We start from the raw sequence: 23,473 nt of genomic DNA, 5'->3' as shown, positions 1-23,473 counted from the left end.
TCATCTAGGTAGGATGACTATTAACAAAATACAGTGTTTATTAACAAAAAAGCAAGATGGCAACTGTAGGCAAGCCTGAAGAAACTAGTAGATGGGTATCACTGAAGATAGCACACAAGTTCAAAAAAAAAAAAATCTTGCCTGACCCATCTATAGCCAAGAGAACATAGGCACCGTCGTAGATGTTTGTATACCAGTTTTTGTAGCAGTATCATTCATGGTTGCTAAAAGTTAAATATCTTAGTATCAATCAATGGTTAAGTAAATAAAATTATATGACAAGGAATACATTCAACCTCTAAAATGCACACTTGATGCATGCTATTTACATAAATGTCACATGAACTAGGTTAGATACAAATGGACAAATACTGGTACCAGGGTCTGGAGAAGGCAGGAAGGAGTGTTTAAAAACTAAAGAGTATTCATATTTTTTCAATAATGAGTGGGAAATATTATAAAGTGACTCGTGTTGGATGCCTGTATGTCTTTCTGATCAGAAATAAAAAGAGTCCATATAGCGAAGGGAGTTCAGGATGCATCAGAGGGTTAGACGGGAGGAAGGTGTAGACACTATGTATGGAATTCTCAGTGGACAAGTAACCAAAAAGTGCAATAAAATTTAACTGACTTAGACAATTCTTTCTCCCAAGATGGTTCACAGGAGGCCAACAGTCACACATCTGGTTATTACGAACATGCAAATCAGTTAAGTAGCTGTGTGACTACATAGAAATGGGAATCGTGACTGAAACTGTAAAATGGTGTGTGTTGAGGGGAACACTGACAAACTGTGTAAGTATTCTGTACACTGCATTCCTGTCAGGCATATATTCAAGAGAAAGCATACTTAAATAGTTGTACAAATACGATGTTCACAGCAGCTCTACTCAGCATGCCCAAATGACAAAAATGGCCCAGGTGAGGAGTGTATGCACAAAGCCCCACCCAAGTATAACATATTGTCTTCCATAAAAAGAGGTTAAATACTGACCCATACTATGCTGTGGCTGAGCTTCCAAAGCACTATGTTAAGTGGAAGAAGCCACATATAAAAGATCATGTGTTCAACTCTCTGAAATGTCTACAAGAGGCAAATCCCTAGCCATAGCATCTACTCAGAGGAAGCGTCAGAGCAAGAGGCATTGGAAGTGGCTGGTTCTGGGAGCGATGGAGGAATTTTGGAATCACGAGGAGAGTTGGGGCTGTGTAATGTATGAATAAGCTAACTGCGGCTGGATTGTGGGTGAAGAAGAGTTAGTTTTATGTTCTGAAGTCACCTCAGCAAAATTAGAGGAGAAAGTGTGGAGCCACTATTTTTTCATCATACTTTCCCAGCTATCCTACAGCTATACTATCATATATTTATTGGTATTTTTAGCATTTAAAAATATTGCTTCACTGTCCCATTCTAATGCCCTGCTTCCTCTTCCTCCCAAACCCAACGCTAAGATTTCCCCCATTTCAAGTTAAAACATTTACTCCAGATGGGGATATGTGGGACTTTGAATTTTTTCACACGTATCTTCACTTATGAGTCAAGTATGTGGATAACATGCATATTCTGCATTCAGTTTTGCTTATAAAAATCCTAAATTGAGTATTACACAATATGCACTTGGATGACAAAACCAATTGTAATGAACTATAAGACCATTTGAGTGCTACAAAAGTTAAGACAGGCACAGAGCATAGTGGTCCACACCTGCAGTCCTGGCACATGAGGCAGAGGCAGGAGGATTCTTAAATTCAAGGCCAACCTAGGCTACATAGAAAGACCCCCATATCACAAAAACAAAACTAACACAAGACTAAACTATTCTCTCTGCATTTTCCAATTCTTATAAAATACATGTTAGAGTTTATGTAAATGAACTCACATTTATATATGTAGTATATTACTATAAATTTATATAAATATATTTAGACATGAGATCATAGGATTGTATTATATAAAACATTTACAGTGATAATTTTAAAACAAGTCTAAAACTATCAGGGACTTTTATGCACAAAATAGAATTAAGTGTAGAAAAGCCATATTATCTTTCCATGGTACTAACAGGTGATACTTGTTCTATGCTATTTAGGACACCACCATTAAAATTCAACTTTGATAAGTAGAATTTTGGATAAAGCCTTGATAGAGACTTCAGTCAGTCCTCAAGCCTTATGAGACATCCTTCTGAAAGTTGTATTACATTTATTTTGCAGTGGGGATATGGGATGTATGCATTCCACTGTGCATTGAGGAAGTCCGAGGACAGCTTGTGGGAGCTTGTTCTCTTTCTGTCATGTGGAGCCCACAGTCTGAACTTAGGTCATCAGACTTGGTGGCAAGTGCCTTTACCCACAGACATCTCGCTATCCCTCTGTTGCAGTAGTTTATAAATGGTCATGGGAACTATAAAAAGAAGTGTATGCCTTTCTTGTGGCCTTCTGGATAGAAATGTTAACAAAGTAACTTAGAGGTAGAACAGTTTCCTCGATCAGTTTGAGGCACTGAGTACAAGATGACACCACACATTCAACACTGTGAGAGACATTTATTTTGTGTTTGTGCGAAAACAACATAAATCCAGCATCACCAAAAGGCAAATCCCACTCCCACAATTTGGAGTATTATCAAGACAAGGGGCCCATGGGAAACAACACAAAATTCTGGTGACAGCAGCTTCCAGTGAAGTCCTTCCTAGGCGGCTTCAGTTGTAATGGTCGGTGAAGCGGAAAGCCTTGGCTTCCGGCACGCTGTACAGGCTGCTCTGTAGTTGTTTAGAGCGACGTGCTTCGAGTCGGAGCTGCCGGGCTCTCTCTTTGACAGCTTGCTGCTCTGCTATTTTCTCTATCTGTTTCCTTCGGAGCCATCTGTAGGAAGAGCATTATCAGATTGGTGCGTCTCCTATACTAAGCTTCTCATCTACAAGTATAGAAAATTAACATTTCTGCAATGAAATGGGGTCAAAACACAACTGTTAAAGAATCAACTAAATGTTTATAGGTGTATTTCCCTGGCTCATTCAAAAAAAAAAAAAAAAACAGTTTACATCTGGGATCAAATGCTTGAAATCAGGGTTGTCTTGTGGTATAACTGACAATGTGCTTGACTCGGTAGTAATCTAACTTACATGAGTTACAAGTCCTATCTCTTTTCCAAAATAATAATTTTCTAAGCAAATAACTATTTGCTATATTCCAAATAAGTTATCCCTTGAAATTAGCATGTGAAACATTAGTTCAGTTAAAAACATTAGCAAGATGCAAAACTGCTGCCCCATGCTTCCTAGCTGAGAAACTCTAGAGCCTGTGCCTCTGGGTGGATAAAACAGCCTTCCTTAAAATGCAAATGGAGTCTAAGCATGAAAGGGATGAAGGAAATCTAAGCATCAAAAGGAAATTAAGGAAGACTCCTTGCTTAGTTAAAATAACACAGGAACTAACTTTATATACATCTATCTGCTGTATATGGGAGATTAGATAGATAGATAGATAGATAGATAGATAGATAGATAGATAGATAGAGTTTTCCAGAAATAAACCCAAACAACTATTAGAATAATAAGAAAATCATATTTTTGGGGTCCTGAATTGCATTTTACTTTAAGCAAATTAATTACCTGTTATAAAACTTTAGGAACAATATGATCACAATGTATATTTTTATTGTAAATATATTTGCAAAGAAGTATTTTAAAAACAGGCATTCTAATGATAATAGTCATGATTAAATTTTTGGATGATGAAAATATAAATTTGCACTTTACTTTTATAATAAAAGATTGACACAGGAAAAGGAGGAGGGAGAGAGGGAGGGAGGGAGGAGGGAGGGAGAGAGGGAGGGAGGGAGGGAGGAAAGGAGGGAGGGAGGGAGGAAAGGAGGGAGGGAGGGAAGAAATTCACACAAGTGGAGTCAACCTTTATTCTCCAACCTTCCTGAAGGCTAAAGCTCTGATGTGGGGTCTGTATGCTCAGGCCCAGTGAGGTAACAGATACCAGCAGGGATGGTGCTAGCTTTTGAACACTTCAAGCCCCGCTTTAACCTACTGTCGAAAGGCCCTCTCGCGGCCCTCTGTTCCTCTCAGGAAGAACAAACACTCCTCTTGCTTTCTGAGTTCCTCCGTCTTCCTTTCTTTCATCTGTTCCTCATGTTTTTTCTTAAGCCATAATCGAAAAGCCTGTTGTGGGTCTCTGTTCACTTGCTGAGTAGAAAAAAAGGGAGAGAGATTTGCTTAATTCCAAGGAACTAGAGCTGCTTCTTGAAGCTCCACAAGAACCAAGTCCCAGACAGTGGGTTCACCCCACCTTCATGGCCTGCATTCCGAGCACTCAACCCAAATGCACTTCCCATTCCTCCACCAACACTATAGACTTCTGTGAGGAAGCTTTCCTCATACTGAGGAAAATGGGGGGGGGTGCTCAGCAGCACTTAGCTGGCATGCTCAGTGTCCTGAGAGCCTCCTCTAGCATCACCCCAGTACTAATCAGTTAACAGAGAAAATAACACCTGTAGTTTTCGAAGTTGAACTCTCTGACAAATCAACTATATTTTCCCCAAAAGATACAAGCATATAAAACAAAGAATGGAATGAGTTGAGGGCTTTAGAGTAGTTCCTGAAAGTTCCATGGAGTATACTTTATAAATATGTAATTCACTGTATTAGTTATCTTTTCCTTAAATCCTAAGTTTTTCAGTTAACAGTATCCATCAGAAGATATTCGACTGGTAGGTACATCTTCAAAACTATTATTGGGGCTGGAGAAATGGCTCAGTGGTTAAGAGCCCTGGCCACTCTTTCTGAGGACCCAGGTTTGGCTCCCAGCACCCTCATGGCAGCTTACAACCACCTGTATCTCCAGTTCCAGTGTCTCCACAGGCACTGCACACATGTAGTGAACAGACATATGTGTAGACAAAACACCCATACACATAAAAAAATATTTTAAAAAATGAAATTATAATTATTGCCAGATGCACACATACACTCATGATTTTCCATATCTTTTTCTATAGCATTCATCACTTCATAACTAACATTTTATTTCCTATTTCGGAAGTTCTTATGGTTTATTTTTTATTTATGTGTGTGTGTCTGTATGTGCACATATGTATAGGTGTCTCTGAAGCAAGAAAGGCATTAGCCTTCCTAGAGCTTTAGTCACAGGCAGCTGGGAGTCACCTGACATGGGTGCTGGGAACCCCACTCTGGTCCTCTGCAGCACTGTTGGGCCATCTCTCCAACCTCTATAAATTGTCTCTAAGACAGAGTGTCCTTATTTGGATTGAGACAGTACTCCTGTGCATGAGACAGCACATGTCACCTAATAAGTAGCAGGTAAACTGTTACATTAGATACATGATAACTTTAATCAGTATTTTTTATATGCTATGGTCATCTGTATGATCAACTTACTATTCACATCCATTCCTGATTTTTTTTCAACTGGGACACTGAAAGTTTTGCTCTAACAAAATAAATCCTAAAAATAATATTTGTAATAATTTTGAAATTCCTAACTAGGGTTTCATGTAATTTTTATTAAAAGTAATTTTTAGAAATTCCTTTTTTGTTTTCAATTATGTGTATTTGTGCAAATCTCTGTGAAGCATCACCTTTTAAGTCACAAGCAATCATAAGGCACATGTTGGTGCTGAGAATTGAACCTAAGTTCTCTGAAAGAGCAACTGGTGTTCTTAGCTACTGAGCTCCCTCTTCAGTCCTGAGAAGAATAAACTTTGAGTGGCACATTGGCAGGGAGGGAGGAGGGCTAGCTGCGGATCTTCACCTCTCCATCAGTAAATCCAAATCCAATCCCCCAGTCTCATCCCCGGGTTTGTAGCAGAGCAGCTGTTAATGCTTCCCCGTTCTCAGCCCCATTTCCAGAGGATCACACAGGATCTTCTCCTACAGCAGCCTCCATCACCACCTCATCCCCCTGTCTCAGCCACCACCTCCCACAGGCATTCCCTGGGAACCTATCAGCTGTGCCAGCCAGGGAAGCACTAGGCAATCTTCAGATCGTCACTCTCCCTCCTCTCTAGATCCAATGGCCCAGTCTCATCTCTAGCTCTGTAGTAGACCAACTGTGGTGCCTCTCCTCCCTCTTCGGCCTTCCTGAGTACTAGGCACACATGGGGCAGGCATACATTCCTGCAAACACACATACACATAAGAAGAATAAAGAATGCAGACCAGTTCACTGGAGAAGGGAAATGAGAAGGGACCTGAAGTTCTTCTATCTGTGTCAGGGAACACTGGCATCCCTGTTAACAGACCAGGGAGCTCTTTAAACCACATAATTCAGGAATCTGTTGAAGGCTTCACCACATGCTTATGGATTAGCCCAGTCTAGCCTCCCTTTTCCCACTTCCTACTCTTGAGGTGGAACAGGAAGTTCCAAGTCCTGGTCATGACTTGGTGTCTAGAGGTCAATTCTCATCCAGAAGTTCCTGGAGAGCTAGGCCTTTAGAACCAGACACAGGTACTCAGGGAAGCCACAGGAATGAGGTACTCCCTGTCAGCAATTGAAACCAAAGACCAAAATCTACAACAAAAGACCCACTGAGCATTCTTACTCTTCCAGTTCTACACAGGATTTTAGGGGAGCTCTGGGCCAAGAACTAAGGACAGAAACCAGTATTTGTATCTTTCTTATTATATCACAAACACACATCTATACTCACATACAGGCATGGATATTACTGATCTGAAGACAAACTGAGACGATAAATCACATACAGCATTACTAATCTGTGGCAAATATGTCACTTATACTGGTGTAGGAATTAGAAGTTTTAAACTTGGGAGGATGATTGGACATGACAAGAATTTTACTCTGAACACTCAAAAGTCTTAAATTCTACTCCTAAAAACCATTCTTACAGAGCTCTAATGTTCCTCACTATAATGTACAGCTTTATTGAATCACCAGTATGGCACACTATTGAAACCTATCTAATCCTACATGAAGAACGAGTTAATTAACGAAGGGATAGAAGTTAGATAGTTAAAAGTATTATCTAACAACAAAGGCCTAGAAAGATGTTCATGATGAAGAGAAAGCAACAGATTGAACTTCTGAAAATACATATGTAAAAGTTAAATTAAATAAAATGATGTTCAGAATGATTCCATTTTTGTCTATGTGTATTCATGTATCTCTGTGTGTGTATGTATGCCCAAGGCCTGGTATCTGATTCCCTGGAGCTAGAGTTACAGGAGATTGTGAACCACCCAGTGTGGGTGACGGGAACCAAACATGAGCATTCTGAAAGAGCAGCCAGGGCTCCTAAAAGCTGAGCCACCCCAGTCCCTGTATTTCAATTTAAAAAAATTTGGTGACGCTGGAGAGATGACGCAGTACTTAAGAGCCATAGCTGCTTTCCCAGAGGACTTCGGTTGAACTCCCAAAACCCACATGGCAGCTCATGGCTGTCTGTAATCCATCTCCAGGGGATCGATGTCATCTTCTGGCCCCTCAGGTACCAGACACACATGGTGCACAACATACTAAGAGGCAAAACACTCATACACATAAATAAATCAATAAATATTTGGTATTCTAAATTTGAGAGATTTTACTTATGATTTCTATCTACTCTAAAGTGTCTCCAGTCTGTCGGTTTGTAAGGAGAAATTGTGTATGTTTTTCCACTTTGAATATCAAGATTAAAACACCTTGAAAATATGAACTAATAATTTCTATTTTCTGTGCTAGGAAAGTTTGACTATAACTAGAATCATCTGATTTTGATCAGTTTGAGGACACTAGAGTCATGCACATGGCACCTTCTGCAGGGGCAAGTTAGGTTATGTTTTCCTTCTGTAAAAAAGATGAGCCTCCAGCGGTTAAGAGCACTGCTGCTCTTCCAGAGGTCCCGAGTTCAACTCCCAGCAACCACATGGCGGCTCACAACCATCTGTAATGAGATTCGATGCTTTCTTCAACTGTGTCTGAAGAAATCAACAGTGTACTCACACACATAAAATAATCTTAAAAAAAAAAAAACCCAAAGCCTCTGTATGGGGTGAGCTCGCTCCTCAGCGCAGCCCACTCACTCTGCTGCTCATGTCTTCGATCTGCTTTGCTCGCTGAACTCTCCGCATTTCCACGACCTGCTCTCTTTTCTTCTGTAGCCATGCTTTAAACACCATCTCATTTTCCTTTTTCTTCTCATTCTCTTCCTCTAGTTTGCGCTGTTCTTCCTAGTGGGAGGAGAAAGGGTTTTAGTGGGAAATTCATGAAGCTGGGTGTGAGTCAGGAAGATGTATTTTGACTTCTGAAATTAGGATTCTCAGCTTTAAAACTTTCCAAATGAAAATTGCTCCTCTTTCAAATACAGGGGGTGGGGCTCTCATTAGCTTAAGAGGAAGAATGGAGTTCTTCAGAGCAGTTAAGCCAGAGAAGTGGATATTACATGGTGTTCACTGCCTGCCATTGGGAACCATGTGTATCTTTTGTCTACTCTTAGGTTACTCTTGGTACCAACTAATTAAATTACAACAATGCAAACAACAACAATTTCAAGAAGCACTGTAATTTGCTTGAGCATTTTTCCATTAGTGTTAAATTACTTTGTGATGACGGTACTGCAGTTATGAAGGAAAATATTTCACTCATTTAAAAATGTGTGGGGAAAAAAAGTCAAAAAGCCGGGCGGTGGTGGCGCACGCCTTTAATCCCAGCACTTGGGAGGCAGAGGCAGGCAGATTTCTGAGTTCGAGGCCAGCCTGGTCTACAGAGTGAGTTCCAGGACGGCCAGGGCTACACAGAGAAACCCTGTCTTGAAAAACCAAAAAAAAAAAAAGAAAGGAAGGAAGGAAGGAAGGAAGGAAGGAAGGAAGGAAAGAGAGAGAGAGAGAGAGAGAGAGAGAGAGAGAGAGAGAGAGAGAGAGAGAGAGAGAGAGAAATGTGTGGGAGCTGGGCAATGGTGGCACATGCCTTTGATGCCACCCAGCACTTGGGAGGCAGAGGCAGGCGGATTTCTGAGTTTGAGGCTAGCCTGGTCTACAGAGTGAGTTCCAAGACAGCTAGGGCTACACAGAGAAACCCTGTCTCAAAAAAAAAAAAAGAAAAAAAGAAAAAAAGAAAAAAATTTTTTTCTAGAAATGTGTGGGAAATACATGTGGAAGATACAGAATGTGGCCTGGGCCTTGTTTTAAGAGCACATTAATGAATGCTGGGGCTATAGCTCAGGATGCTGAGGGAATACTCACTCAGGAACCTGGCTTCTCACCTCACAACAGCACAATACTAAGATTAAAGCAGTAACCGGATAAACAAAATATTTACGCTTAAAAAATAAAAAAGAAATGGTGTAAAGAGACTAGAATTTGAGTCTGCTGATGACGATAGAAGAGTTAGCTGTAATTTTATAGAGGTTTTGAATTTTTTATTAAAATGTTTTTCAGGTTATTTATACTTATAAGCCAGCACTTTTGCTATCAGAAGCACACCTAGCGACTTGGCTAAATATTTAAAAAGATGAAATTGTATCTTAATTATTTGGCTACCATTATAAAAGGAAGTTATCTAAACTTGAAGGAAGTTGCTTGCACCCATTCTGCAGAACTGTAAGGTGGTCACTGGTAGTCGAGAAACAGAGCATAGTGGGTCAGCAGGAAGCTACATGGTAGTTGCGAGCCGGACTCTGCGATCATACTGCATCATCTTGGCAAGCCATTTGACCTCTTCCTCAATGGTCTCATCACTTGAGATTTCAGAGGGATTTAGAGAATTTCAGCATGGATATGAGGCTCTACTCCCCTATCCCCAGTAGAGGTGATGGAACCAAGAGCTTTGGGCATGCTAGGCTACCACGGAGCTGCTTCCTCAACAAGCTCCACCCTAAATCCATTCCTGCAATCTCCCAAACCAAGGACTTATAGACACAGAAGATACATGAGGTAAACACAAGTACAGCAACAGTGATGCAATCTTACCTGTTGCCTGTACTTCATAAGATTTGAGTCTCACCTATCTCATAGCACGTGCTTTCAAGTCTCACATTTAAGGTGACAGTGTCATGTTTGAGATTGGTCTGGGTCTAACACAGAGCTTCTACTATCTTTTGTGATGTCAACAAGAAAGGACCAAGGTAATAGCAGTGCCCTACCCCTCAACATTTACCCCAGAGATTTAACACCATGAAAGTCAATAAGAGGCAACAATTTGTGGTATTTTGAACAATTCCTGTCTTGTGACATTGATCAAATATGAAATATACTCTTCTTTCCACATATGTGCCCACCTGCCTTCTTACCTCTCTCTTCAGCTTTTCGCGCTTCCGTTCTAGCTGTTTCTGGAGTTCCTTCTGTCGTGGTGAAAGACAGTATGTTGAAGTCACTGGAGAGACACCTGCTGACTGTATCCTGTGATTGGATCTCCTGGTCTTTTTATTTAGATCTGAGTTGGCAGCAGAGCTTGGACGATTCTTGGGGTTAGGTGGTAGCTGAGGGACTTGAGCCAATGGCTCTCCTGCTGGAGAGAGAGGCATAACAAGAACCTTTGCTTCAGACTCTTCTTTCTTGATACCACCAGCGGATGGGTTGGGAGATCTGAGCAGCAACTGTGAGGATTCATGTTCTGTACTATTAGCACTGCTAATGGGGGGCAGAAAGCCCTGGCTTTCAATGTCCTGTAGATTCATAAGTTCAAACTTTCCATCTCTCTCCACCAGTATCTTCCTATCGTTTTCTTCACAGCTGCCATCAGTAACTGACACGAGCACACTCTCTTGTCCTAAGTCACCAGAAATACATAACTGTGACAGTTTCCCAGACATATTGGTCTCGTTTTCTAAGAGAACTTTGCAAGTGTCACTGTCTTCTAATGGTGGGACTTCCAGATCAACTAATTTGTCCTTGAACTTCAGCTTTCGCTCCCTCTTATTGTTCACAGGTTCTTGAGTCTGTAGAAGTTTGTTAGCCTCTATAATTTTCTCCATAATGTATTTCCGTACTTCTTCATCTTCTTCGTCCTCCAGGTCTTTCTGGTTTTCTGGTTTGGAATCCTGGAAGGAATTCTCACTGTCTGAGTCTGATATGGGATCCAACGGCTGAATACTTGGGACAGAAATGAAATCATTTCTTCTCGGCAAGGCCTCATCCTTTGGAGGTTTATCTGGATCAGAGAGCTGTTGGCCAAGTTCTGTTTCTGTTTCTTTCTCTTTTAATTCCTGGTCAAGATCGTCTTCCTTATTGCAAGCCATCTTTAAAAACAAACAAACCAACATATGAGAGTTTACTCTCCAGTACAATTGAAATTCTACTCTTTTACTTGTGGGACAAGTGACATAGATTGCTTTTTGCATTCATGTGGTTTATTTTATACACAGGGCAATTTAGGTGCTTCTGGTCTACACTTTACTCATAACATGATAGCCCACATTTGTGAGCACCTCTGAGAAATACAGGGGAAACAATGAGTCCTCATGATCATCACTCTGACTCTTACAGCCCTGCACTCCACAGCTTGAACTATTGCAGCTGCAAGACCTTGGTTCAGCTTCACCTCTCTGGAAATCTCTGCCTCCACTCATGCTGGGTCCTCCCTGGGCACATGAAACTCTCCTCTTATGGCCGCCTAGGGAAAACTTCACTGTTGTCATTTTTTCAAATATTCTACTGCATTTTTTTCTCTACCATGTAATAAACCAAGATGGAGCTAAATTTGTAAAACCCACTGCCTTCGTTTCCTCAAATTCCTTCTGTTCAACTCCCTGGAATCTAAATAATTATTCTTTTTAATTTAATTTTAATTTAATTTTTTTAATTTAATTTAATTTAAATTTAATTTTTTAATTATTCTTATTGCTTTCCTTCTAAAGTCACCTCAGTCAACATTCCAGGCCTATTTCTTGTTACTCCCTCATTTATTCACACTAATGTCTGCACGCACAAATTATAGATGAATATATGCACTGTGTATGTGAGTGTGTGTGTGCGTGTATGTGTGTGTGTGTTGAGTGCATGTGTGTGTGTAACAGGAAGAGCCAGGAAAGGGTCATATTTCCTGATTTCCCCTCCATATATCTGATTACCAGCAAAGGATCCTGGTTAATTACAGCTCAGATCAGTTCTTTATATTTTCCCTATCTTCACTACTCTGAAGTGTTAATTTTGTCTCAAGGTTTCAACTATTAACTAGGAGATTATATTTTTAAAGGATTTATTTATACTAAAAGTATAAACCTGGGGCTGGAGAGATGGCTCAGCAGGTAAGAGCACTGGCTGCTCTTCCAGAGGTGCTGAGTTCAATTCCCAGCAACTGCATGGTGGCTTACAACCACTTGTAATGAGATCCAATGCCCTCTTCTGGCGTGTCTGAAGATAGCGACAGTGTACTCACATACATAAAATAAATAAATAAATCTAAAATAAAAAGTATAAATCTATGATTTTTTAAAAAAGCTTTCAACTTGGATGCACTAAATCATGTTATTTACTCAGATTAAAATTTTATCATCATTTGAGCTTTGTTTGTTAAATGTTTTTTAATTCCCATCCTGTCATTCACCCAAACATTAAGACATAGTGTTTTAACCATCCAATGTCCAAGACAGGGATAACCGTATTTGTTCAATACACAAAAGAAAATGGTGTGAAGTTTAGACAAGACAGCAGGAGCGAAAACCTTCACTGCTGCAACATGCTTTCCTCATGCAAAGGCAAAGCATTCTGTTGAAGTAATTTCCTTGCGTGCTATTGGCATAATCACCATGCATGCTATTGGTACTGAACACATACCTCTATTACGCTGCCATTACTTTTTTCTTTATCATTGATCAACCACTCCAAATCCTTCTCAAAGTCATCTTCATATTCTCCACTCTCTTTTGAATCAATATCTTTATCGTCATCCATTTTTCCACTTATCAATGAATAATGCTATATGATTTTAAAAGACAAAGGTTATGTTAAGCCACTTTAGAGGTGGAATGGGCACGGAGACCTGCGCTGCAAACTAAGCTAATTACCACATAGAAACATGTAAGAGGAAGTGTTCACAGTAGACATGTTTGTACATACCCACCAGTGGCAACACATTTCCATAGCAGACAGTCCTAACAACCCTTCTACCTATCCCCAACCCTCCCAACCCTAATCTATGAGATCTATAAATTAGTAAGAAGATGGAACATGGAAAAGGATTTTCTCCATGCCCTTGCAATTAGTAAAAGTCTTCAAAAGACAATGAAGTTTACGCTCTGTTCTTAGTGTTAGTTTTTAGCTATTTAGGAGTCAGTTAACCGGATAGTAATCATTACTAGAATATTCATTGTATTATTTCCAGGCATTCTTTTAAGCTTAAAAACATAAAACGGGCCTTCTTGACAGATGCAAATGTAGGGCTTCAATAACTTATCAATTAGAAGTTATTCTGAGGAGACTTGGATAAACCAGCATCCACCTTCAAGACATACTAGATTACTTACACTGTCTACCTACCCACCACTGAAAATGATTACACTATGAATGACATAGAATCAAATAAAATTTGCTATAAAAAAGGCATACGAAAACCACACTGCTTTTCACACTCATTATTCCTTGGTATCGTTAGCTCTAAAGAAGGGATACTGAAATTAAGCTGTTTAGCTTGCGGCTAGAAGGAGACATTTCTAGAACTAACTCCTCTTGATGTTTTCCCAGAGTCTTATAGCAAACATAATTCTGAGCTCATAAATGATAAGTATGAAATAGTTCATACTCCTGAGCTCATAAATGAAAACTCTAGCAAATATATGTCTTTTGTTTTTTTTTTTTTTTTTTGGTTTTTCGAGACAGGGTTTCTCTGTGTAGCCCGGGCTGTCCTAGAACTCACTCTGTAGACCAGGCTGGCCTCGAACTCAGAAATCCTCCTGCCTCTGCCTCCCAAGTGCTGGGATTAAAGGCGTGCGCCACCACCGCCCGGCGCAAATATATGTCATTACTTACAAAAATATCAACTATATGAAAGCTAAAATGCTAAACTCAAAACCAGAGCCAATAGCAAATAAAAATACATCAGATATATTAGGAGCTATTGAAATCATACAAAGAGAAGTTTTAAAAGGCATGCATAATGTAAATAAAAAATAAATGAAAGAAGTGTAACTGAATTTCTATAACTCCAAAAAAAAAGAAACATCCCCACTGGTTCTAACGTAAACAAACAACATAAACATGAACTCTTGTTGCCAAGTCCCTTAAGCCTCTCAAATGGGTCACAGGATATTTAACCCTTTGGCTTACTAACCATCATCACCAGGGCACCGTCCAGATGACGCACATGTCAACATACTAGAATGAAATGTTAACTTCCACAAACCAAATTTCTTAGCATTTCCTATTTTATTACTGTGACTTTTTGCACATTTAAAATGTAAAGCTTATCATCAATAAAAAAAAAATCTACGTCAGTGGCTTTGGCTAGATCAATAGTAAACTGCAGTGGCAGAAACTAGTTCATTCCTCTTAAGTGTGTTATTCCTGAGTGTCTGAGGACCTTCCAGTGTGGGTGCAAACCACGTGCATAGGTCCACACTATATTGGTAACTTTCTCACAAAATTAAAGACATTTAAAAATACTTTAACTTAATACTTCTATTCCACCCTTACCATATATAATTTTTTTAAACAATATTTGTTGAAACATCAAGAAACAAAAGAATAAACAGTAAAGAGAAAGCCTTTCCATATAAAACAAGCATTTAGCAAAAAACTTAGTTTAAAAAGCAGTTAAGCAAATTTCTACGTTATGAAACTATCAGGTCCATCCTTCCTGCTGTATTCTGATAAGTCTGTGGTGTTATGAAATAGTTTTTAAAATTACCATCTGTTACAAGTTCTGATAGGAAGATTTAACAAAATTAGGTAAAAATTTGGACTCGTACTGAGCATCTTAAACACCAACTGAGCGGATAGCATTCTACGTGTGGAAGCTAACATTTCAGGAGTGATTTCTTTTCTTCCACGCAACTACCTTTCACATTCTTAAACTTTGAGAAGGGAAATGACAGGACAAAAACTCATAGGGTCTAAGCCGTCCTCTGAGGTGTTCTTGTGCATGGTGAAGGGACGCTGTGCGGGGCTCGGGAGATCCTGGGGCTTATCCCTGGAGGACACTGGCTTCACCTCCCTCCCTCCCACCTCACCCAGACGTTTATCCTCCCCCTGCTCCTGCCACCTGTCTGCGTGTCCTTCCCTCCTCTCCCGCTAAGTCCCCTCCTGCCTGTGGAAGATGCAGTGGCTGGGGTCACAGAGATGGCCGCAGGAGCTCTCTTCTCCTTTTCTAAGCTCTGACAACGAGGCAACGGTGACACCCCGGGCCTGCTCCTGAAGCAGCCAGCACCCGGGTGCCATGGCAACGGCGCGTCTCTGCGGCCTTCTTCCGGGCTTCCCACTAGAGAGGCGTGTTAGGACCGCGCGCGCAGGCGCAGAACGGATCCCCGCGAACACCTGCGCCGCACGTCCGGCCAGCGTTTTCAAGGTCCAGCGGGCACACGGTCCCTTTGGTTTTCACTTTGCCTTAGCGCCTGGCGAAGGACTGCTGCCCTGGGTGTGGGTTTTGTATACCTCTCGCCAGATTTTTTTTTTTAATTTGTTGCCAAAACTTACAATCAAAGTGCATTTCTGTGTTCATTTTCCTCGTTTATGTTAAAAGATAGCAAATTGTTAATTGCCGTTTCAACCCTCAGCTTAAAGAAATTATAGTCAAAATTTTATTTACAGAAAGGAGTTATGAAAGAAAATAGAACTTTAGTTCCAGCATTCAAACCTATCAAGAGAGGAAACTATGGGGAAACCCCCATTACTTCCCTAAGTATCTTTATGGATAAAAGAAAAATAAGATAATATTCAGATTGTGGTGATAGATAGTAGGCCAGCCATGAAGGAGCTCACAGAGTGTAAATAGAAGGGTAGGTGAACAATATAACATAGGTGCAAATTCATCTAAAAAAGGATGAATTGAGGGGATTCATTCCAGAGCTTACTTTTGAAAAATAGTATGAATTGTGGGAGACAGGCTGGGCATTATATATGGTAGCCTGTGAGAAGACAGAGGCATCGACTTGTTTTGTTGACCCAAAATATACCAGATGGGGTGCAGCATAAATCAAAACCTTATGCCTCATTGTCCATCACCCATTAGCAATTACAAGCATAACACAGAAAGTAACAATGTGATCTAGGGATAAACATTGTCATTTCTCATTTCCTTGTAAAAGTATTCCTGGCGTTCATTCCTATGAAATTGGAGCTCCGTTTCGAGTAGAGACTGGGTTTTAGACATTTACAAGTCTCCAGCCATATAGCCATTTAAATGTTTGATGGAGGGTTACTGGATTCCCAGGACTAACAGGTCTTTAAAATGAAACTAACTGTAAAGTTTACAAGCTTTGTGAGGATTAGGAAGTTTACTGAAGGAAATGGGGTTTTGATAATCAGAGGTGAGAGAGGAAAATACCTGGAGAACAGGACATTTTAGAAAGTTCCCAATCTGATCAATAGAATAACAAGAAACATCATGACTGTTCAAGACTTAAATCCATTGGAGGAAGGAATGATGGTGGGATTATGTCACACTTTATAATTTCGAGTCTTGCAGGTAAGGGTACAAACTCCTTCATATGCAGGCATGTCATTTCATGTCCTGTCTCCAGTGAGCTGAGTGAACATAGGCTACCCATGACTGATCAGAAGAAGCAAACGAAGGACGTGTAAGAACTGGTACAAACGCCTCACAGACGTGCCCGAAGCTGTGCTCTCCTCACTTCCTAAGCATGTCTCAATCCAAACAAGCTAACAATGTTACCCATCAAATATGTCAAATTTGTTAAATTAGAAATATTTCATATCTAGGTATAGTTAAAATAAAGATGGACCTAATTTTTTAAAACAAAAACAAACATCCTTTTTATATTTATCTTTGTGAGTCACACCAGATGGGAGGACTTAAGTTTGCCTCTGATCCACAGCAGGGGGACAAGTCTGCTTCTAGCTCAAATGCCAGCAATGCATTTCTTAAAACAAATGCCCCAAGGAAAAAGGTATTTCTGTGTAATTACTTCCACATGGTAGTAGATTTGTTCTGAACTCGTTTCGTCTGTTCAGCACTATTGACTGCAGGTCCCAGCCTGGAAGGGCAGAAGATGAAAGGGATTTCTTGCTGAGAGGCTCTGACTTACTTATATATGATTAGCAGTCCTGTGATCAATCCTTAACTATGGAAGAGGATTTAATAGGAATCAATCCCCACAGCAAAGAGACAAAATTCATTTACTTCAGTTTGTCCTTTGAGAAAGCAGCAAACATAATGTGCTTTTAATTATTGAGTTTATAAGTTGAGTTTTATTGTCTAGTAATTTCCCTCTGAAAATAAGTATCCGTGTGGTTGAATGTGAGTGCCGGTTACTAAGCCAGCATTTAGCTTTTTTTTCCTGTGTGCGTTTTATAGCAGACATGGCTTTTTGTAGACATCCAGACAAGATTATTTAACATGAAAAGCAAAATAGTAATTAATTATAAAGCAAAGAATTTAGGTTACCAAGATGGATGTTCACTTTTGATTAGTGATGGGACGCTGTCTGCTGGTTGATATCACAAGAGTGGAGACTAACACACCTTCGAAGCCAGTGTTCATTTTGTTTGGTTATGATAAAGATTCTCCTAAGTTCATAGTCTGTCTATGCATGGGCCCTTATGGGAAGTGGGCCCTGTGATCAGAAAGGCAAACTTACAGGCTTGTTAGAAAACACCTCTTGTATTAGTATTGATACACACACACACACACACACACACACACACACACACACATATATATTGAAATAGGGTTTCCCTGTGCAGCTCTGGCTGTCTTGGAACTCACTCTGTAGACCAAGTTAGAACTCAGAGCCACCTTCCTCTGTCTCCTGCGAGTGGGATAAAAAGGCATGTGCTGTTGCCACCACCCAGCTTTTAAAGTGATTTTTCAGATTTCTCTTTTACTAAGAGAATCAAATGATTTGAGGAGAGCTTTCAACTGTGTGTGTGTGTGTGTGTGTGTGTGTTTTGCAGGGGATCACATTCAGGGCTTCGCATACACAAGGTGAGGGCTCTACCACTAACATGCACACCCTCATTTTTTACTGTTTTGAAACAAGATCTCTCTATGGACACCTGACTACGCTGGAACTCACTAAGTAGACCATATTGGCCTTGAACACATAGAGCTCTGCATGTCTCTTTGTCCTGAGTGCTAAGACTAAAGATGCATGGCACCCAGCAACTTTTTCTTTTTTCATAACAAAGGCATGGATGGGCAGACTCCTTCTGGTGGTTTCATAAAACAATATTAGATTTTTTAAAGTGTGAAAATACTGTCATACTTTCCTGAGAATATTAATTTTCAAAGTGTGTCCAAATGATGTGTTAAAAATTGATTTTAAATTCTTCTAGTCAGCGTTTTCATGCCTTCTACAACAATCCAAAAGCAGTAGTGACTATGACATATATCTTCCTTCTTTGGGTCATCAAGTTTATTAAACTTGATATAAAACTTAGATATAATGCCTTTGGCTGTTATGATGCTTTGGCTGGTAATGACAATGGGCACATCTTATCTTTTGTATCCGAATGTAAAGACTAAGTATTCCAAGACTACAGAAAGCCACTCTGAAAGGCTCCTGACAGGAACCAGATGTGAGTGTGAGTCCCTCCCCATTTTGTGATAGAATACATATCAGAGCAGAGAATCCAGATGTTTTGGAGAGACGGGAGTTGTGATGGCTGTCCCTCCTTCTCTCTCCTTCTTTTGAGAGGGCAGAGGAAATGCAGAGGAGAACAAATTAATACTTTTCCTACTTGTAGACTAAACAGTCCCTGGGCAATACATATAAATGAGCAACTTATATTTATGTTATGCATAAGAGTAAGTTAAACATATAAATGAGGATCTTGACAACACCCCAGCTGATGCATTAACGGAAAGATAACAAGAAAAATTGTGATAACATTTCTTAATGGTGAAGGACAAAAGTAAGAAGAATTAGGGCTGACTTAAACCTAATTTTAGCTTTTGTAAATGAGATGAAATGGCTGTTCACTGAAAGCCAGAAGCAGAATCAGAAGCAACTGCTTTTTGGCTATATCCTGGTTATTTAGGAAATCAAACAAGATGGAACTGGGCAGTTGGGTATTCTGGAATTCAGAGAGGCAAGTGCAGCATGTGTAATTTTTGGAGAGTTCAAGTTACTGGAGCAGATGAGGATAAAACTCAAGGGTGTGGTGGTGGTGGTGGTGGGGAAGTGTAGTGAAAAGAGAGGAGGCATAAAGAGCCCAGGCTTTTCTCTCAGTTAGGTGCTCAGAAGGGAAGAAAGGACCTTTAAGGAAATTCAGGAAACAGCAAAGATGTAAAGTGAGAACTCAGAAGAGGCTCCAGCCAGTATTCAGGGATGCTTTCAAATTTAAAGGCCGGTGTCACTTCAAGGGTATCAGCAAGAATTTGACATTGACCTAGGACAAGGAAGTAGGCTCAAGATCTTTTTGTTGTTGTTGTTTGTTTTTTCGAGACAGGGTCTCTCTGTGTAGCCCTGGTTTTCCTGGAATTCACTCTGTAGACCAGGCTGGCCTCGAACTCAGAAATCCACCTGCCTCTGCCTCCCAAGTGATGGGATTAAAGGCGTGTGCCACCACTGCCGGGCCTAGGCTCAAGATCTTGATCATTTTGTTAAATCTCTGAATACCACATGGCTTTGTTTATTCCTTATGCCTTGCTTGTTCTTAACTACTTTACTTATGCCTTGTTTGTTCCTGACTACTTTGTCCTTGACTTAGAACTGACCCTACTCTTTGCATGTACCTAGAATGGTATAAGAGCAGAGTGAAAAAAAGTAAATCCACCTCAGCACTGGCTGGGGTCATGTTATAATGTTGTCTAATTGTCTTTTCTTATTTTAATCCTCACTCCCTCCCTCGAGACCCTGTTGGCTGACTGTGCTAGCTTGGTCACAAACAACAGAAATGAAAGTGAGGAGATAGTCTACAAAAAGAGACGGAGGCTTTGTCAATTATACTTCCTATAAGAATTTAATTCCCAGGAGGTGGCTGTGCTCACCTTCAATCCCAGCACCCAGGTGGCAGAGGTAGACAGATCTCTGAGTTTGAGGTCATCCTGGTGTACAGAGCAATTCTAGAACAGCCAGGGCTACACAGAGAAGCCTTGTCTCAAAAAACAAAACAAAGTAACTCAAAAACAAGTATTTATGTATTCATTTATTTATGTTTATTTATATGGGGTGTGATGTGTGTATCTCAGAGGACAGCTTGTGGGAGTTCCTGCTCTCCTTCCACCATGTGGGTCCCTGGCATCAAACTCTGGTCATTCTGAAAGAGTATTAACATCCATAATGTATACAGAACTCAAAAAAAGTAAACATCTTTGGGGGGGGATCTAATCTACAAATTTGGTGATCTGAGAATTCTCAAAAGAAAATGTACATATAAATGGGCAGCAAACATACAGCCCCCCTCCAAATAAAATAAGCCAAAACAAAAATAGGTTAAATATTAGGAACATGTAAACTAGAAGAACATTGACATTCCATCTTACCCCAGGCAGATTTGGCTGTCAGCCAGAAAAACAAAGCAAATGGGACTCAGTGGAGAGAATGGAAAAACCCTGAAAACAGTTAGTGAGAATTACTAATTAATAACTAGTGCAACCTCTGTGAAAGTGTAGAGTTACAAACAAAACAAAAACAAAGAACAAAATTAAAAAACAAAAAACGACAACAAAACCCCTCTTAAACAGAAGCATCAAATGGTCCAGAGCTACCATTCCTCCGCATATATAACCCAACTTATCCATGTCAGCACACTTTAAAGATATCCACACACCCATTTTTGTCATAGTACTTTTATTAATAACAGCCAGCGATGATACAGAATGGGCCTGATGTTACTTAATAGATGAGAAAGTAAAGAAAATGTGGCCGATAGTCACAATGAGGTTTTATTCAGGCAAAGAGAGAAACAGAATTACATTATTTGCAGGAAAGGGGGGTGGAACTGGAGGACATCACAGTAGTAGAATAAGCCTGACTCAAGAAGACAAACACGACAGTTTATAAATTTTCTCTCATTTGTGGAATCTAGACGTAAGTAGAGGACAAAACCATGAAAGTGTATGGGGTCTATTTGGAGGAATAAGGGACCAATGTTTGGGGGGATGGGAAACAATAATGGAGGGGAGGATAACACGATAAACCCCATGGGACGCTTGTGTGAAAATGTCAGCGAAACCCATTATTTTGTCCAATTTATGTCTGTTAATACGAAGACGTCCAGGCTTACTTTGGAAAGGAGAGCTGCTCAGCTGGGTCAGATGATGCTGACAGGTCAGATATAACAAGAACCAAGTCCCCTGTTCTGTAGTAGTCTCAGTGGAACAGTGGATATGCAGAGGGGAGGAGAGTGGGGGCTGTGGACAGTGCTCGCCAGGAAGCTGTATGAGGAGCAATGGAGATCTGCACTCGAATCCTAAAGAACCCGAGAGACAATACACACGTCTAAGTGTAGAGTTGTACGGAAACAGAACTACTGAAGAGTTACACATTTCTGAGCGCTCCATCGTGGACGAATGCATTTACTCTTGAGTGCAGTTTCTGTTTTAATTTTTAATTTTTTGGACTAAGTAGTTAATGAGAAACAAATATGAGAAAGGACTGATATTTGAGAAAGAAAGAAATGCTATGAGATTGGAGAATCAGCAGACGGATCACTCTTTTACAAGAGCTACCAGCAAAGGACTAAACTTGGTTGTTTAAGGTGTTCGAGTTAGTAAAGAGGCTTGGTTTCCATTATGATTGTTTGGATGTTTCTGAAATACTTAGACACAATCTGGTCATCAGTAATCTGAAACACCCAGGAGCAAGCCAGTATTTCTGCAATGTAGCTCTGAAGGAATTTTTTAAATAAGCTTCTGGACCTTTTTACAACTCTTTCTTGGTCTAATATGTAAACACAGGGTCCTCAGGTCCTCCTGGGAGATGGAGAGGCTAGAACCTTACTCTCATTTTTGTTGTTTCCTCTGTGTTTTGACACAGCAAGGAGCTTCAAAGACAAAGAACAGGGCCTGACCTTGGAAATGCTGCTTCCAAATTCACCTCTCTTGGTTTTCACCTCACCCTTTCCTACCCACAGTCCACATCTCTCACTTTTTATTTCTCTTCCAGAAGCTCTCCCTAGCTCTTTGAGGCACTAATAGTAGGCATTTAAGGCCATAAAGTTGTCCCTCCCTGCACATAGCATCCCTGAGGAAACTCCAAGAGAAAAGCACCTCCGTCTGCCACACTGAAGAGGCTTGTTAAGGGAGTTTAGAGTTACCGGCAGGGTTTCTTCACTCTGGCACTTGGAGGATGTACAGTTTCTCAATTGCCTGATTCAACTTGCTGTGCTTGAGGCCCCCTTTTTCTGTGGAACTAAGTCACATGTTCCTGAAACAATTTCAAACTGGCAGCGAATGTTTTTCATTCTCGGGCTGTCTTTTGCCCATTCTCGTTTCAAAACCAAGCCCTTCATCCCTGGCTTAATATCCATAGCCTGCCTACCTGCTTTACTTCTTTGACTCTTTCATTTTGGATATGGTCTCACTCTGTACCCATGGAGGGCCTAGAACTCACTGCATAGACCAGCTGGCTCTGAACTTGTGGCCACCTTCTTGCGTCTCAGCAACCTCCCAAATGGTGAGGTCATTTACGGTCATGCACTCTAGCACAGCTGTATCTCTTTCTGGTTTTGAAGGCATGACTTTGGATAAGCATGACATGACTTATACCTCAGGCAATGGGCATAAAATGGAGAGAAAATATCTGTAGGGGAAAATTGGGGATCCAAAACTAATCAAGAATTAACTGTCAGAGCTGGAAGCTCTTTAAGCTCTTTGATGGTTGTTTGACTAATTTCTCAGTCTCTGTACACAGCTTCTTGACCTTGTAAGCACAAGACACAACCAAGATGTCTCTGTCTGATTTGTTTGGTCCAAGAGCTGGACCCGTGACTGTGTTCTACATTTCAGTCAGCACTCCAAGAACATCTGAGAACAGCCTGTTTTTGCTGTCATTCTGGAGGGAATATTGACACTCAAGTCATGAACTTTGGTTCTGGGGGAGAATCGAGGGAAGAGATGAAAGCCTGTTAAACAGGTGAGCAAACTTGGGAACTTTAAATATCTGAGCAGAGGGATTTTTGTTTTTTTAAGTTATGATTCTTCTTGTGGTTTTTAGCAGTTTAGAAATGTCTGTGTCATCCCCCACACCCCAGACTGACTTATTTTAAAGGCAGGCAATTTAGAAGATATGACTTCAGAGGGTACCATGCATGGGTTCATACTATCTATGTAGGTTTAAAATATTAGAGGTGCACACCCAATATTCACCAAAGGTTTCCTTCACTCAAAGATTTGATGTGGGTTTTGGAAGAGTTTCAGAAAACTCTATTTGGCTCATTTCTGGAGC

At 40.4% G+C, this 23,473-nt stretch overlaps 1 protein-coding gene across 2 annotated transcripts; it reads right to left on the bottom strand.

Annotated features, from left to right (window-relative positions):
* Positions 1-2,526: 2,526 nt before the first annotated feature.
* On the bottom strand, positions 2,527-15,373 carry Ccdc181 (coiled-coil domain containing 181). 2 transcript variants are annotated; one of them, XM_028760276.1, is made up of 6 exons: positions 15,211-15,373; positions 12,744-12,884; positions 10,259-11,206; positions 8,055-8,201; positions 4,042-4,196; positions 2,527-2,865 (listed from the first exon to the last, which is right to left on the bottom strand). In XM_028760276.1, exons 2-6 carry the CDS (start codon positions 12,858-12,860, stop codon positions 2,703-2,705), a joined length of 1,530 nt encoding a protein of 509 aa, XP_028616109.1. In that variant the 5' UTR covers positions 12,861-12,884; positions 15,211-15,373; the 3' UTR covers positions 2,527-2,702. The 2 variants fall into 2 exon arrangements, with proteins under 2 accessions (XP_028616109.1, XP_028616117.1); XM_028760284.1 differs by having other exon boundaries at positions 15,166-15,366.
* Between the last annotated feature and the right edge of the window lie 8,100 nt (positions 15,374-23,473).

The sequence above is a fragment of the Grammomys surdaster genome, unplaced genomic scaffold, assembly GCF_004785775.1.
Source record: "Grammomys surdaster isolate TR1022 unplaced genomic scaffold, NIH_TR_1.0 130, whole genome shotgun sequence".
Classification (NCBI taxonomy): domain Eukaryota; kingdom Metazoa; phylum Chordata; class Mammalia; order Rodentia; family Muridae; genus Grammomys; species Grammomys surdaster.
This window is presented reverse-complemented; position numbering and strand designations above follow the sequence as displayed.